At 34.7% G+C, this 11,670-nt stretch overlaps 1 protein-coding gene across 2 annotated transcripts; it reads right to left on the minus strand.

The window, feature by feature from the left end:
* Positions 1 to 473: 473 nt before the first annotated feature.
* Positions 474 to 7,634, minus strand: Odam (odontogenic, ameloblast associated). 2 transcript variants are annotated; one of them, XM_004871750.3, is made up of 11 exons: positions 7,570 to 7,634; positions 6,850 to 6,915; positions 6,715 to 6,756; positions 6,119 to 6,166; positions 5,366 to 5,599; positions 4,891 to 4,938; positions 3,558 to 3,662; positions 2,567 to 2,614; positions 1,442 to 1,513; positions 760 to 918; positions 474 to 531 (listed from the first exon to the last, which is right to left on the minus strand). In XM_004871750.3, the coding sequence occupies exons 2-11, from the start codon at positions 6,898 to 6,900 to the stop codon at positions 502 to 504; spliced, it is 837 nt and encodes a 278-aa protein (XP_004871807.1). In that variant the 5' UTR covers positions 6,901 to 6,915; positions 7,570 to 7,634; the 3' UTR covers positions 474 to 501. The 2 variants fall into 2 exon arrangements, with proteins under 2 accessions (XP_004871807.1, XP_087041355.1); XM_087185229.1 differs by lacking the exon at positions 6,119 to 6,166.
* Between the last annotated feature and the right edge of the window lie 4,036 nt (positions 7,635 to 11,670).

The following is an 11,670-nucleotide window of genomic DNA, read 5'->3' on the forward strand; positions in this document are numbered from 1 at the left end:
CCAAACTCCCATGGTGGCTTCAACAGCCAACCAAGTATATTTAGGTAGGTAATTAATTATTGAAGTTTGTTTGCTATAAAAGCCATTAAATTTGAAATTGTCTTGTTACTATGAGATTTGTTTATAATTTGGAATTTTCAAACTAACACAGATGCATTGGCATTGTTACATTGTTTAGCTTGAAAAGGAAAATGTTGATTTGGGAGAAGTGATTCTACATGGAGTATAGAATGTCTTTTATATGCACCTAATATAGTGTTTGTGTTGTTAGAACTGATAGCAAATTTATGATTCTTAAAAGTTAATTTTGATATTAAAAATTGTTAAAGTCTTATAATAATCACTTTTAGGTAAATATAAATACTAGTTTCTTCATGATCACTTTGATAATTATTACCCATTAGTACTTTAGACCAATTTTTCTTTTAGGACTTTTCAGGGCATTTAACTCATGGCTTTTGGCAAATACCTACCAAAAATTCTAAATGATTGGACACCATCTTATGGTTCTCTTAGGCTGTCAGTCATGGCCTAGAAAGAAAAGGACATTCATAAGAAGTTCTGATTAAATTAAAATCGAGTTACAGTCTGATTAATTGATTATCAAAAATAATTATTGGCCACCTTATCAAGGGTTAAGGCAATATATTTGATTATATCATTAGTTGTATTATTATCTCCATGACTCAGTCCTGTAAGTTAAGAACTAACTTATATTTTGCATTAGAAAACAGTTTCTTACAGAAAAATGATCTCTACCTTTTCTTCTGGAAGCACTGAGGCAATTGTTGGGTCTACAGCCATAGCAAGAAAATTGGAAGTGCTGGGTTTTGGTGAAGTGGAAGGCACAAACGCTCCTGCTTTGTCATGCTGAAAGTTCACCTCTTCTTTTTGTAAATATTGTATGGCTCCTGCTGGCTATAGAGAATTGGAATGTAAATGAAGTGCTGATAGGTTCAAATAGGTCAGAATTGGGAAGAATATAAAGGGGTAAGATTGAGATTCAAGGCAAATATTACTTTCAAGAGTATCTTTGTTTTCTAGACCATAACCTATTTTTATTTTTATTTTTATTTTTTATTCTTATTTTTTGGTACTGGGGATTGAACTCAGGTCCTTGAGCTTGCGCAGCAGGTGGCAAAACCATGGAGCTACCCGGCCCTACCTATTTTTAATAGTTTATGAATTTGTTCCACAAATATAATTGTCTTTTAATATTTGCTTTTAAACAAGAGTGTGTAGAATAACATCTGACATCTTCAATAAATATTTGAACAACCAAGTGAATTGTGTCTTGACTAAAAAAGATTACTAGAGGAGGAACAGTAATTGTTAATAGAATAAAAGTGAAGTTTACGTTAAAATCAGCATTAGTGGAGGAACCTACAGTTTGTCAGCTGTTTACATCCAGCTGCTGGTGAGGTGTTATAAGTAATCTTACCATTGCGACTGTTTCAGGAGCCCTGCCCAGGAGATGGTCAAGTGCAGATTGCTGATGTCCTCCTGGTACACCCTGGGGAGCAGGAAGTTTAAGATAGTGTAAATTAATGATATAATGATGTATCAAAGTAGCCAAATGCTTCCTAATTCTTCAACTGTTTTCTTAAAAGCAAAAAGGAGTTTAGATTTGAGAAAAAGGAAGTCCTGATTTTAGAGATGGGTGGACACTCAGTTCTGCCTTCATTCTGGAGGTCTGATTCTGAATATTCCCTGCTTGGCCCTGCTGTCTGGTTGACCCTGTAGCCCTTGTTGTCCAGTTTTACAGAACACCAACATGGGGCAGGTTGTCTCTGTACATGATAGCATTAAAAAAACAAGACATTTTTTTCAGGGGTAGTAGGGGAAGTGGCAGGGGTAGGGGAAAGGTAAGAAGGGAAAGAAAAAATATGAGAAAAAGGAAAAAAAATGGAAGCAAAGTCTTTGCAAATAGAGAAGGGTGGAGGGGGTGAAGGGAGGGCAGGGGACTGGGAAAAAAATGAGAACCAAGATACATCATGTAAAGGTACAAGATCGTAATAATGAATGTAACTGTACTTTATATCTAAAATGTATCCATAAACTTAATGGGAAAAAAACACAAGACAACATCATAGTCTTGTTTAAAGCAAAGTCACTGTGCAAGTCATAACAACACCAAGCACCCTCATACCCTGGCTATTACTAGGATTGCTGCTTCTACATCAGTCACAGCTTTTGCCTGTTTTCCGTTATCCTTGCTTCTACATGAGAATCCTTAAGAGAATCAGTCATAGGACTGTCCCCAGCCCTGGAGAATACCCACCCTGAGCAAACCATCTTCCCCTGAACTCCCTCTAAAACCACCTAACACAGCCCAGAGCCCTGAGAAGTCATTCTAAGAGGGTCCTATGAAGACACCCCTCGGCCCCACTGTGTGGTCTCCTCACAGTAATGTGTGGACAAATCCAGTTTTGTTCAACTAGAGTGTTCCTGGCGGTCGTTGGCTGAAAGACATACTGACATAAATATGACAACGTATTGCCATAGTAGCAATTAAACAAGTAGTTGCAAAGGATTTTTCAAAGATGAAAATCATGCATTTACTCACAGTTTCTGCTGGCTGTGGAATGTATCCATATTGAGCATAAAATGGCATCTGTCAGGTTTCAGAAAAACACATTTGATTTACCCTGTTGATTTTTGTCATGAATTTTTAGTAAAAGATTACTTAAATTATGTATCTTTTATATTAATTAAATGATTTTTAAAACTTTACATGTTTCAGTTGATAAAAGTTAATTATTAAGTTGTCAATAATCCTTTGAATAACCTATCACTAAAAGGCTAAAACTCCTTTTCTTCTTAAACTTACATAGCACAATTGGGGTTAGTATTACCAGTTATATAAAGCATAATTTCCACTTTCAAATCAATTGTTTTGACAGGTTTTAAAGTGGTGATTAAACTGTTAAAAAAGACATTTGCATTCTTACTAAAAGAATGATAGCTATGTATGAGCCATGTGAACTTACATTATAATTCTGAAAATTTATTGTAGGTTCACAATATTCAATATACTGATGTCTAACTGGCTCAGGATCTATTGATTAAAGGCATCTTTCATCAAGATGGCTGCTACAATGTTTGATTTATAATTTTCAATGTTAATTAATTTATAAAGATGGATGCTGGTAGATTTTAAATGTGAGAAAATTTCATTTTTAGAAATGCTTCAGCTTTTGCCTTCTGATCTTATTAGAGTCCATTCACTGACTTCATTCATTTAAAATATAGACTTGAAGCATTACCAGATAGTCTACACAAGTAATTATAATGAGAAAGCACTTATGTCTACCAGGGCAAGCTGTTGATTATTTGCATTAATTATTTGCGCTAATTATATGCAGTTTTTTTCCTGTAAATATATTCAGTTATTATTTCCTTTGGGAAGTTGCCCTATTCTCAGATGAAACTAGTCATATAGGGTAGGAGGTATAGCTTCCTAGTAGAGCATTTGCATAGCACACACAGAAGCCTGGGTTCAATTCCTGGTGTGTGTGAATGCACACACACACACACTCAAAATCAAATACTTGTACCTGCTCTTCCAACTGTTGCAGTCCTGTTTGTTGGGGTGACTGTGTGGTTGTTTGTTGAGGTTGTTCCCAAGGTAGGAACATGTAAACAGGATAGAACTGAGGTGTCTATTTGTAAACAGAGGAGGAGACAAGAGATTCCATTAGATCAGCATATGCCACACTTTTTGTCTTCTAATCTGTACTTTGTGCAGGAGTTCTTAATCTTGACTAAAAATCAAAATCACCTGTTAAATCTTTTCATTTGTCATTTAACTGTGGGGCTTTGATTTATTACTCTAGGGTAGGATCCAGGCCTGACTTGTAATTTTCCAATTTATCATCAGCGAATTTGTGGTAAAGTCAGGGTGGAGAGCCACTTTTCTAGTGGTTAAAAAAGGGCAGCAAATTGTACTCCAGCTCAACTAGTTTCATTGGGATTCAGAATTTAATCCCATTAAGACTAAACTTCCTGATCCTTAAAATGAAGTAATTCTGTATGTCACAGATCTAAGCTAAATGCTTATGAGATAGGATGAGATAATGTCTAGAAGTAAGTTTTGTTTTGTAATGGAGGTTAGGTGAGATAAAATTACTACATAATTGTAATTACAGAAGAGTAAAGTGGTATAACTTTTAATGAAAACTCAATACTCTGCTGGTAAACAACAAAAACTATGTATAGCACAGCTTCTTTGAACCCAGGAAAATATAAATTAAATTATCCTAATATTGATAGCATTTTCCATATTAACACTGTGTTTTTACTAGTTTACATTCATTTTTAAATGATTCTCTTATTTAGGAGAAATCATCAACATTTAATTATAATATAGGGTCAAATGAAAACTGTATGCAAGAACCTGGAAATACTTTCAGCAGAATTTTATAACTGCGAAATAACATGGGGAAGTGTTTCTTATCTTTACATCATATTATATATTGTCAGTTTAATAGGTGTAGTGTGCTCTTTTATAGCCCTGCTGTAGGACAGCTAGCAATATAAATGTATTGCCCTCTGAAACAAAATTTAGGCTTGTGCAAAGTCAGCCCATGGTACTGGCTTTGAGTTGTACCCAAATGCCAGCACCCCAGATGCAAAGAACCTGATCTGAGACTAGTGAGCGCCTTTTCTCTCAACATAGCAATGTTCTGAGAATCCAAGGTTCCCAGAGACTCTGAGCTTCCTGTTCTGAAGGAGCTAAGTGACTCCAGTGTCAGCAAACTAATGCCAGCCCAGGCACCACTGAATTGGTGTTCGCAGCCTTGCTAGTGGAGAGCTAGAGAATGAAAGAAAATATTTAAGAGTGGGTAAGGAGCAGCTCCCTTGATTAACAGTGGAATTCTGCTCATTTACCTGTGCTTGTTCTTGAGGCGTGTTGAAGGGAAATACGTAAGGCATCACCTGCACAAGAAGAAGCATGTAAAAAGTTAGACTTGACTGTTATTGAAAATCCCGGAGCTGCTTTTCATAGGGTCAGCCACAGCGACTGCATTAGCAGGCATTCACAACAAAGGTTATCTACTGTATGAACTATTGTTACCACAACTTGTCTTTTCTTTTGTAGATAACATTTTTCTGATTATCTTGTTCAAAACTTGTTTTAACTCTATTTCTGGCTGTATTGTAGCATAGCTGATTTGAAGGGTGTCTTTCATGTTAAAAATCAGAAAATATAAGGAAGTGCTTTCAATAATGGTAGAAACATACAATGAGATAACAAATTCTTGATAGGACTACTGTCTTATTTCAAAAATGGCTCATATTCACTTTCACATCCGATGTGTAGCTCCCTTTCCTTAGGACAGCAAGATGGAAGAGCATGACTCACAGGGTTAGGGCCTTGTTGGGTTTGTGATGGTGTTTGAGGCTGCAAAGGGTCCAGCTGTCCAGTCTGGGCTCCTTGGGCAAAACTGACTTGTCTTGGGAATGGAATTTCATTTGGGAACAGTCCGACAAGCTGGTCCAGAGTTGACAGTGAGATCTGAGGGAGTCCTGGGATTGGAGCCTGCTGCTGTTGGAGGGGCATGCTGGAGAAGTGGGGCATCCAGGAATTAAGGGGCCCCTGAGAGGACACAAAGGAATTTAAATTCAGTACTGAGCAAGAAAGAGGTGAAATATCTAAACAGTTTCTATATTTTCAGAGCTACATTATGAAAAAGCCAGCATCCTAAATCATGAGGCACACATGTAGTGGTAAATTCTCAATGGTCATGGAAATGAGGGTCAGAGAGAGGTTGATAAAGGAGAACAAGTTTGAAGTGAGCAGATTGTTTGCAAATCTTGTTTTTGTCACCCTCATCAGAGGTAAACTGGATAGGATTTTGTGTAAAATAGCTAATTTTTCTCATAGTTGCGAGAATTAGAATATAGCATATACCAAGTTCTTTACAAATGAATGTTAATTAGATTATAGGTTTTACTTTCAAATAAATGGCAATTCGAACATATAGGACAAATTTGTAATTGTTAAAATTGAGATTTCAGACATGGGATTAGGATACTTCTTTATTCTCCTACAAAATATCATTAGATATGAGCAGTAGACAAATATTTTCCTTAAATTGACTTTTGAGGTAGATACCTGAAGCCTCAGTGGCAAAAGTTGACCATTATTAAGGTTCAGAAGTAACTAGAAAAGGAGAAATAATATGAAAAGAAGATTACTGGGGAGGCTAAAGTGATTAAGAACAACGCTTACTGTAAATATAGCAAAAGTCAGAGCTCCTTGATTGGTTTCTTATTAGAAGTGGAACATTTTCCCACTAGCTTACATTCAATTACAGTAGATACAGACAGGTTAGAAATGAAAGCAGAGTTGGGCTTTAACAACATCACTCCCATTGTGTATGAAATTGGATAATTTTAGCCCTTTCCTGTGATTCAATTAGTTGTTTTATACTTTTTTTACAGCTATATATACCCATATTGGGTGTATTAGAACACAGTGTATAGGAGATATTGTATCTGGCTTTGAAGAACTTGCAATCAAACAAGAAGGACAAAGTAATACTTTAGAAGAAGCCTGGTATACATAGCAGAAATAAAGTTGGAAATTTGTTTAGATATGTGTAAAAGCTAGTAGATGGGATCCAGGCTATATCAAGGGCAACCTTTTATATCTTCTCACTGGGTTTGCTTATAAAAATGGAGGAAATTGTTTTAATTATTTAAACTAACCTCATTGCTGTTGCTAGCAGACAGAAGGTGCTGTGGGATAAGCTAAAAACACAAAACAAAAGAAAACAGAACTGGTTAAAGAAGGATTGCTATAGGTATATATGATAAGATCAAGAGTACTATGAATTCACTTACCGGGGCTGACAATGTAGCTCCCAGGAGTCCAAGAAAAATTATAATTTTCATTTTCAGATTATATGCCTAGAAAATGAATTGTAATACTTGGCTTTAAAAATCATGATAAAAATAAAGTCATGACGAAAGTAATTAGGTTCAACCAGAAGAGTATTAATTGGGTAAAATTTGTAGTATATACTTATGTTTAAGATTTAAAAATAAAATTTATATTTATAAATTTTTACAACAGAACTTTTTCTTTTCTCCCACAGCAGGTGTTTATAGAAGTCAAAATTATTTGCTTGCCCAAAAGACTCACTGGTGACATAGAACGTAGCTGAATGGGTTACACAGAGGGAATATCCTCTTTATGCTATTTGAGACCCATGACTGGGATTAACCAACTGGCTCTTTATCATGAAAGTGGTCTGAAATTCAATATCAAAAAAGCACCAGGATAAAGATCTAGCCCAATATAAGATAATTTCTATTTAAAAGTCTAATAATATTACAAAATATTACATATATGAACTGAATTAGTATTTTTCCACTTTGGAAAATTAAACTGCAGCATTGACTTGTAGTGTAACCAGTGTTTACACTCTCTCATTCTTTTTGTGGGAAAATTCCTGCCATAGTTCAAATCACTGACCTTGCCAAGTATTTAGGGAGACCTTGGTAGTCTATCCTACTGATTTGGATTCTTAAAATTATGAAAGCAAAGATATGATATCTTACCTTACTCCTAGGCCTAAGAAATCTAGAACCATGCAAGCTCTGTGATCTTTTTCTCTATCAGCTCTGCTGCTTGGAATTCCTCTTAAAATTTAAAACCCATCTTTAGAAAAAAAGGACCAATCATTTTTCAAAGGGACCAATGATTCAGTGGGTTTCAGACAATGGCTTAGCTAATGGCCCCTTTCCTAATCATCTAGTGGTATATGGCTTCCCACACTCATAGTAATGTTATTAATTATCCCTGAGAAATGTTTTCCTGTGATCATTTCTGGCTTCTCCTTAGTTATGACTAACTCTTGTAGAATAATTTTATTCTGCTCTTTCTGTCATCTTTAAAATAATACCCTAATTGAGTAATCTTAAAAACCTTTAATAAACTCAAGGATAAATGAGCATTTTTATTTTGAGAGAAAAATATAAAATTATAAGACAGAAGGCATCTGAAAAACAAAAATCCAAAACCTAGTAATTGTCAAAAAGTAATACTTCAGTGGTTCACTTGGCTCCGTAAATGTGAATTCATTTCATTTGCTTTGACCTTGAAAACTTTAGTACATCTCCCCTTGTCTACAGAATAAAATCCTTAAAAAATTGCTAAACTATGTGTTCATTAAATGTATGTCCCTATGTGATCATGTAGCTTGGAATAAATAAATATGAAGGGTGATGGTCTATATTGTAAAATAATAGTGATAAATGAATGCTTTGTGTTTTTAAAATTCTCTTGCTAAATATAACTTTAATATTCAGAAATATATGTAAGTATTGCTTCTTGTATATCATCATTATTTATATTTCCTTCTTAAAGTGAGATTCTTTTTATTGTTGTTAATATTGACCCAGCTGTAATAGATAGTCCAGGATCACAAATGTTGTGATATTGTATCGTCAGTCAATTTCCATTATTAAAGACTTATGTAGCTAATTTAATCTTGAAAAATTATCATATAGGAAAAGAAAATTATTGCAATAAATTTGTCTTTGTTAGTAGTATGAGACACTTAGAGTTTACTCATTAATACTGAAGTGATTATATTATTTGCTATTTATCTAGTCAAGAAAGCCCAAAAGGACCCAAAACATTAGTTAAAATAACAAGAATTTTTTTCTTTACAAAAAGAGGAAAAGATATTATTAGAATTTTTATATCTGTGAGAAAGGAACTCACCTGAGATATATGAATGCAGTCTTTTTAGATTAGTTAGTTGGATGACACTAAATATTCATGACAGATTTAATGAAAATTTCAGTCATTCTCTGGCAAAGGTAGCAGCTTGACTGAGTAGGTAAAGTAGGTAGAAAGTTACCTGATGATATATATTTGTAATTACTGACCTTGGTCTATTTTGAATGTTGTCAAATTAAATTTAACACACTGTAAGTTCTCAGGCTCTTGAGATTTTTTTATTGTATTCTGCAGAGTCTTAAGCAGCTAACCCTACCACTGAGCCAGAAAGTTGTCAGGACCTAGCACCAAACGAGTCAGAAATTGTACTGCGGAGTGAAACACAATTTCAAAATTATCCTGAAGATAAATAGTTTCATCTAGCTGCACTGTTCAAATCTGAAGGTAATTGGGAGACTTCGATCATTTTCAAAATCTTGTTTTTCATTTTTCAATGCTGGAATATTTTAAAGAGAAAAGGTTGAAAGGCTACATTTATACTAGAGTTGAAATGGAAAAAGACATGCAACACTTTCCTATCTGATGGCTCCTAAGGTGCTGTGTCAATGGAGGCAGGGTTATCTCTGGCTGGAGGGGAAGTAGCAAGGGTTCTAGTTTAATTCTCATCACATTGTGGCTTGGATTTGGTATATGTCTGTTTCCTTCATGCAACCACACTAGATTTACCCTTTTCTCATCACTGTGTCAGTTAAGGTGTTTCACTGAGTTTTGTTAAATTGTTTATTTCATTCAGGGGAGAAAAAAAGGTGAGGCAGATCCAGAAAAATGTCAACCTGTATAAATTAAGTGCAGGAACACAGGATAAGGAAATCCTGAACCAGATATTATCACTATAACTTCATCCTTTTGTTTTAGTTTGATTACCAGAACTAGATAAACTTTCATTCAAATGAAAGAACAAAAATACATTTTGTTGCCAAGTGCAATATGACTGTTGAAATGTTTGCCAGTGAAATTGTCCGTATCTTGGCACTGTTCCGATAACATAAAAGATGAAGAGTAAAAAATAATGGCTTATGCTATTTTAAAACTTCTCATTGACTTGTTGGTATTGCATATTTTAAAAATTAGATGTATATTCAATAAAACTCAACATTACCTGATACTGTATAATGGATGTACATTGGTTGAAAGGAAAAATCTTAAGGCTCTTTATATAGAAAGTCTATGGTGGGAGATTTTTGACACCTTTTCTTTCATAAAATGGTTTATAAAATTTGCCTCCTGCCATGTGATTGCAAAGAATTTCTGTCAGAAAAGTGTGTGTGTGTGTGTGTGTGTGAGAGAGAGAGAGAGAGAGAGAGAGAATGAATATGAATTTTTCTTTGGTAAGAAGTACCTAGAACTGTTGTAAACTGTACTGCAGAAAGTTTACCTGTGTGCATTTGTGGGATATCAAATTAGGATAAGGATAAATACTCACAAAGCTTCACATTCATTGCATTCTTTTCCATTTTAACTCATGTTCATCTCATGAGGGGTTGTGTAGGATTGTGGACAGGAGCATAGATTCTGCAGTCAATCTACTTGGCTCTAGCTACTAATGCTGCCAGCCACAGGCTCCTGAATTGTGGACAAGTTGTAAATCTCTCTGAAGTTTCTCTTACTGTGAAATGGGATAACTTTTCAGAGTTGATGAGATGATTCATGCTCTGGGCATATAATGAACACCAGATCTTAATTGTGTTAGAATATTAGATTCTATACATCTGAAGCATCCCCTGGGGTTGGCACAAGATGGACACTAAATATTTTATTTGTTGAATGAATAAGAAACAGTACACAGAAGAACTTACTATTACAAAGAATGGCAAGTTGGTTGATATTTGTTACAGAAGAAGGAAAATGAAAACAGAAACAGGGTGATATTGCCACAGACTTCTGGGGTACAGGTAGCCTCTCCACCAAAATGAAATGAGCTTGAGTCCTTTAATTTAAAATATTTTTGAAAATATCTGAAAGATCAATTATTGATTATTATCCTTTAGACAATGGTGGGGTGATAAGATAGATTTCAACAATAGCAGCATCTCCTGGTTTCCATGGTGTAAATTCTCCCACCATGGTTGATTTCAAAGTAATGTTTAACAACAGACTTCAAAAGTTCTTACATATTAACCATTGAATTCTAAGAGGTAGTAAGAGTCAGCAAATCATTGCCTAGGGTAATGAGTGAATCAGCCAAATACGATGGCTCTGTTGCCCTAGTCATAAGTATTTTACATGATATAACTTACATAATGTACTACTGAAGGTGGAGGTATTTAGAGGTATGTGAATCCAACGTGTTTTGTGCCGTATGTTAGATTCTTGACTATGTTTTCTAAACTCATTTTCTCAATTAACCCTCATAAACATCTACAAAGTATCATTATCACCATTGGAGTCATTAGAAAACTGACTCAGAGAGGTTAATAATTTGCCCAATGTGGCATATTCTTTAGTGACCAAGGTCAGAACTAAACACAAGTCTGTTTCCATAGTCAAGTATTTGTTTCAACACCATAGTCTATGATTTTACCCAGATACAAAGTACTGAATATTTTTCCCATGCATTTTTTGAGATAGATTAAATAAATTTTGTGACATTCTTGATTAAAATTTCTTTCTCATCTTTTGTTGAAGACTTCCTAGAACTCTTGAGTAATAGAACTCCTGACATATATTATATATAATCAATATATCCCAATTTATGAATTTTTTGTGGCTGACTTTGAAACATTGGGGAATTATCTAAGACAGAAGGACTAAACTTGACCATTTGTTTCTGCTTCTCCAAGAGCCTTAAGGAACTCAGTCTGATATGAGGAAAAAAATCCAGGATTATTCTAATCAACAGTTGAAGTGCTGTCAGCTGAGATTACCAACCATGAAAAGTACAGTAATAGTCTTTTTATTTTTCAGGTTACATTTTA

This window comes from Heterocephalus glaber, unplaced genomic scaffold, assembly GCF_053883595.1.
Source record: "Heterocephalus glaber isolate CG9 unplaced genomic scaffold, H.glaber_assembly_v1.0 deba00000281, whole genome shotgun sequence".
NCBI classification, from domain to species: domain Eukaryota; kingdom Metazoa; phylum Chordata; class Mammalia; order Rodentia; family Bathyergidae; genus Heterocephalus; species Heterocephalus glaber.

Bases quoted from the DNA above. Each gene is read 5' to 3' on its own strand.
- Odam (XM_004871750.3), bottom strand. From the start codon at position 6,900: ATGAAAATTATAATTTTTCTTGGACTCCTGGGAGCTACATTGTCAGCC. The intron at 2,615-3,557 runs GTACAAGTATTT...GAAACCTGACAG, and splicing joins TGCAACAGTTGGAAGAGCAG to ATGCCATTTTATGCTCAATA. The intron at 1,514-2,566 runs GTGAGTAAATGC...CCTGCTCCCCAG, and splicing joins TTCCACAGCCAGCAGAAACT to GGTGTACCAGGAGGACATCA.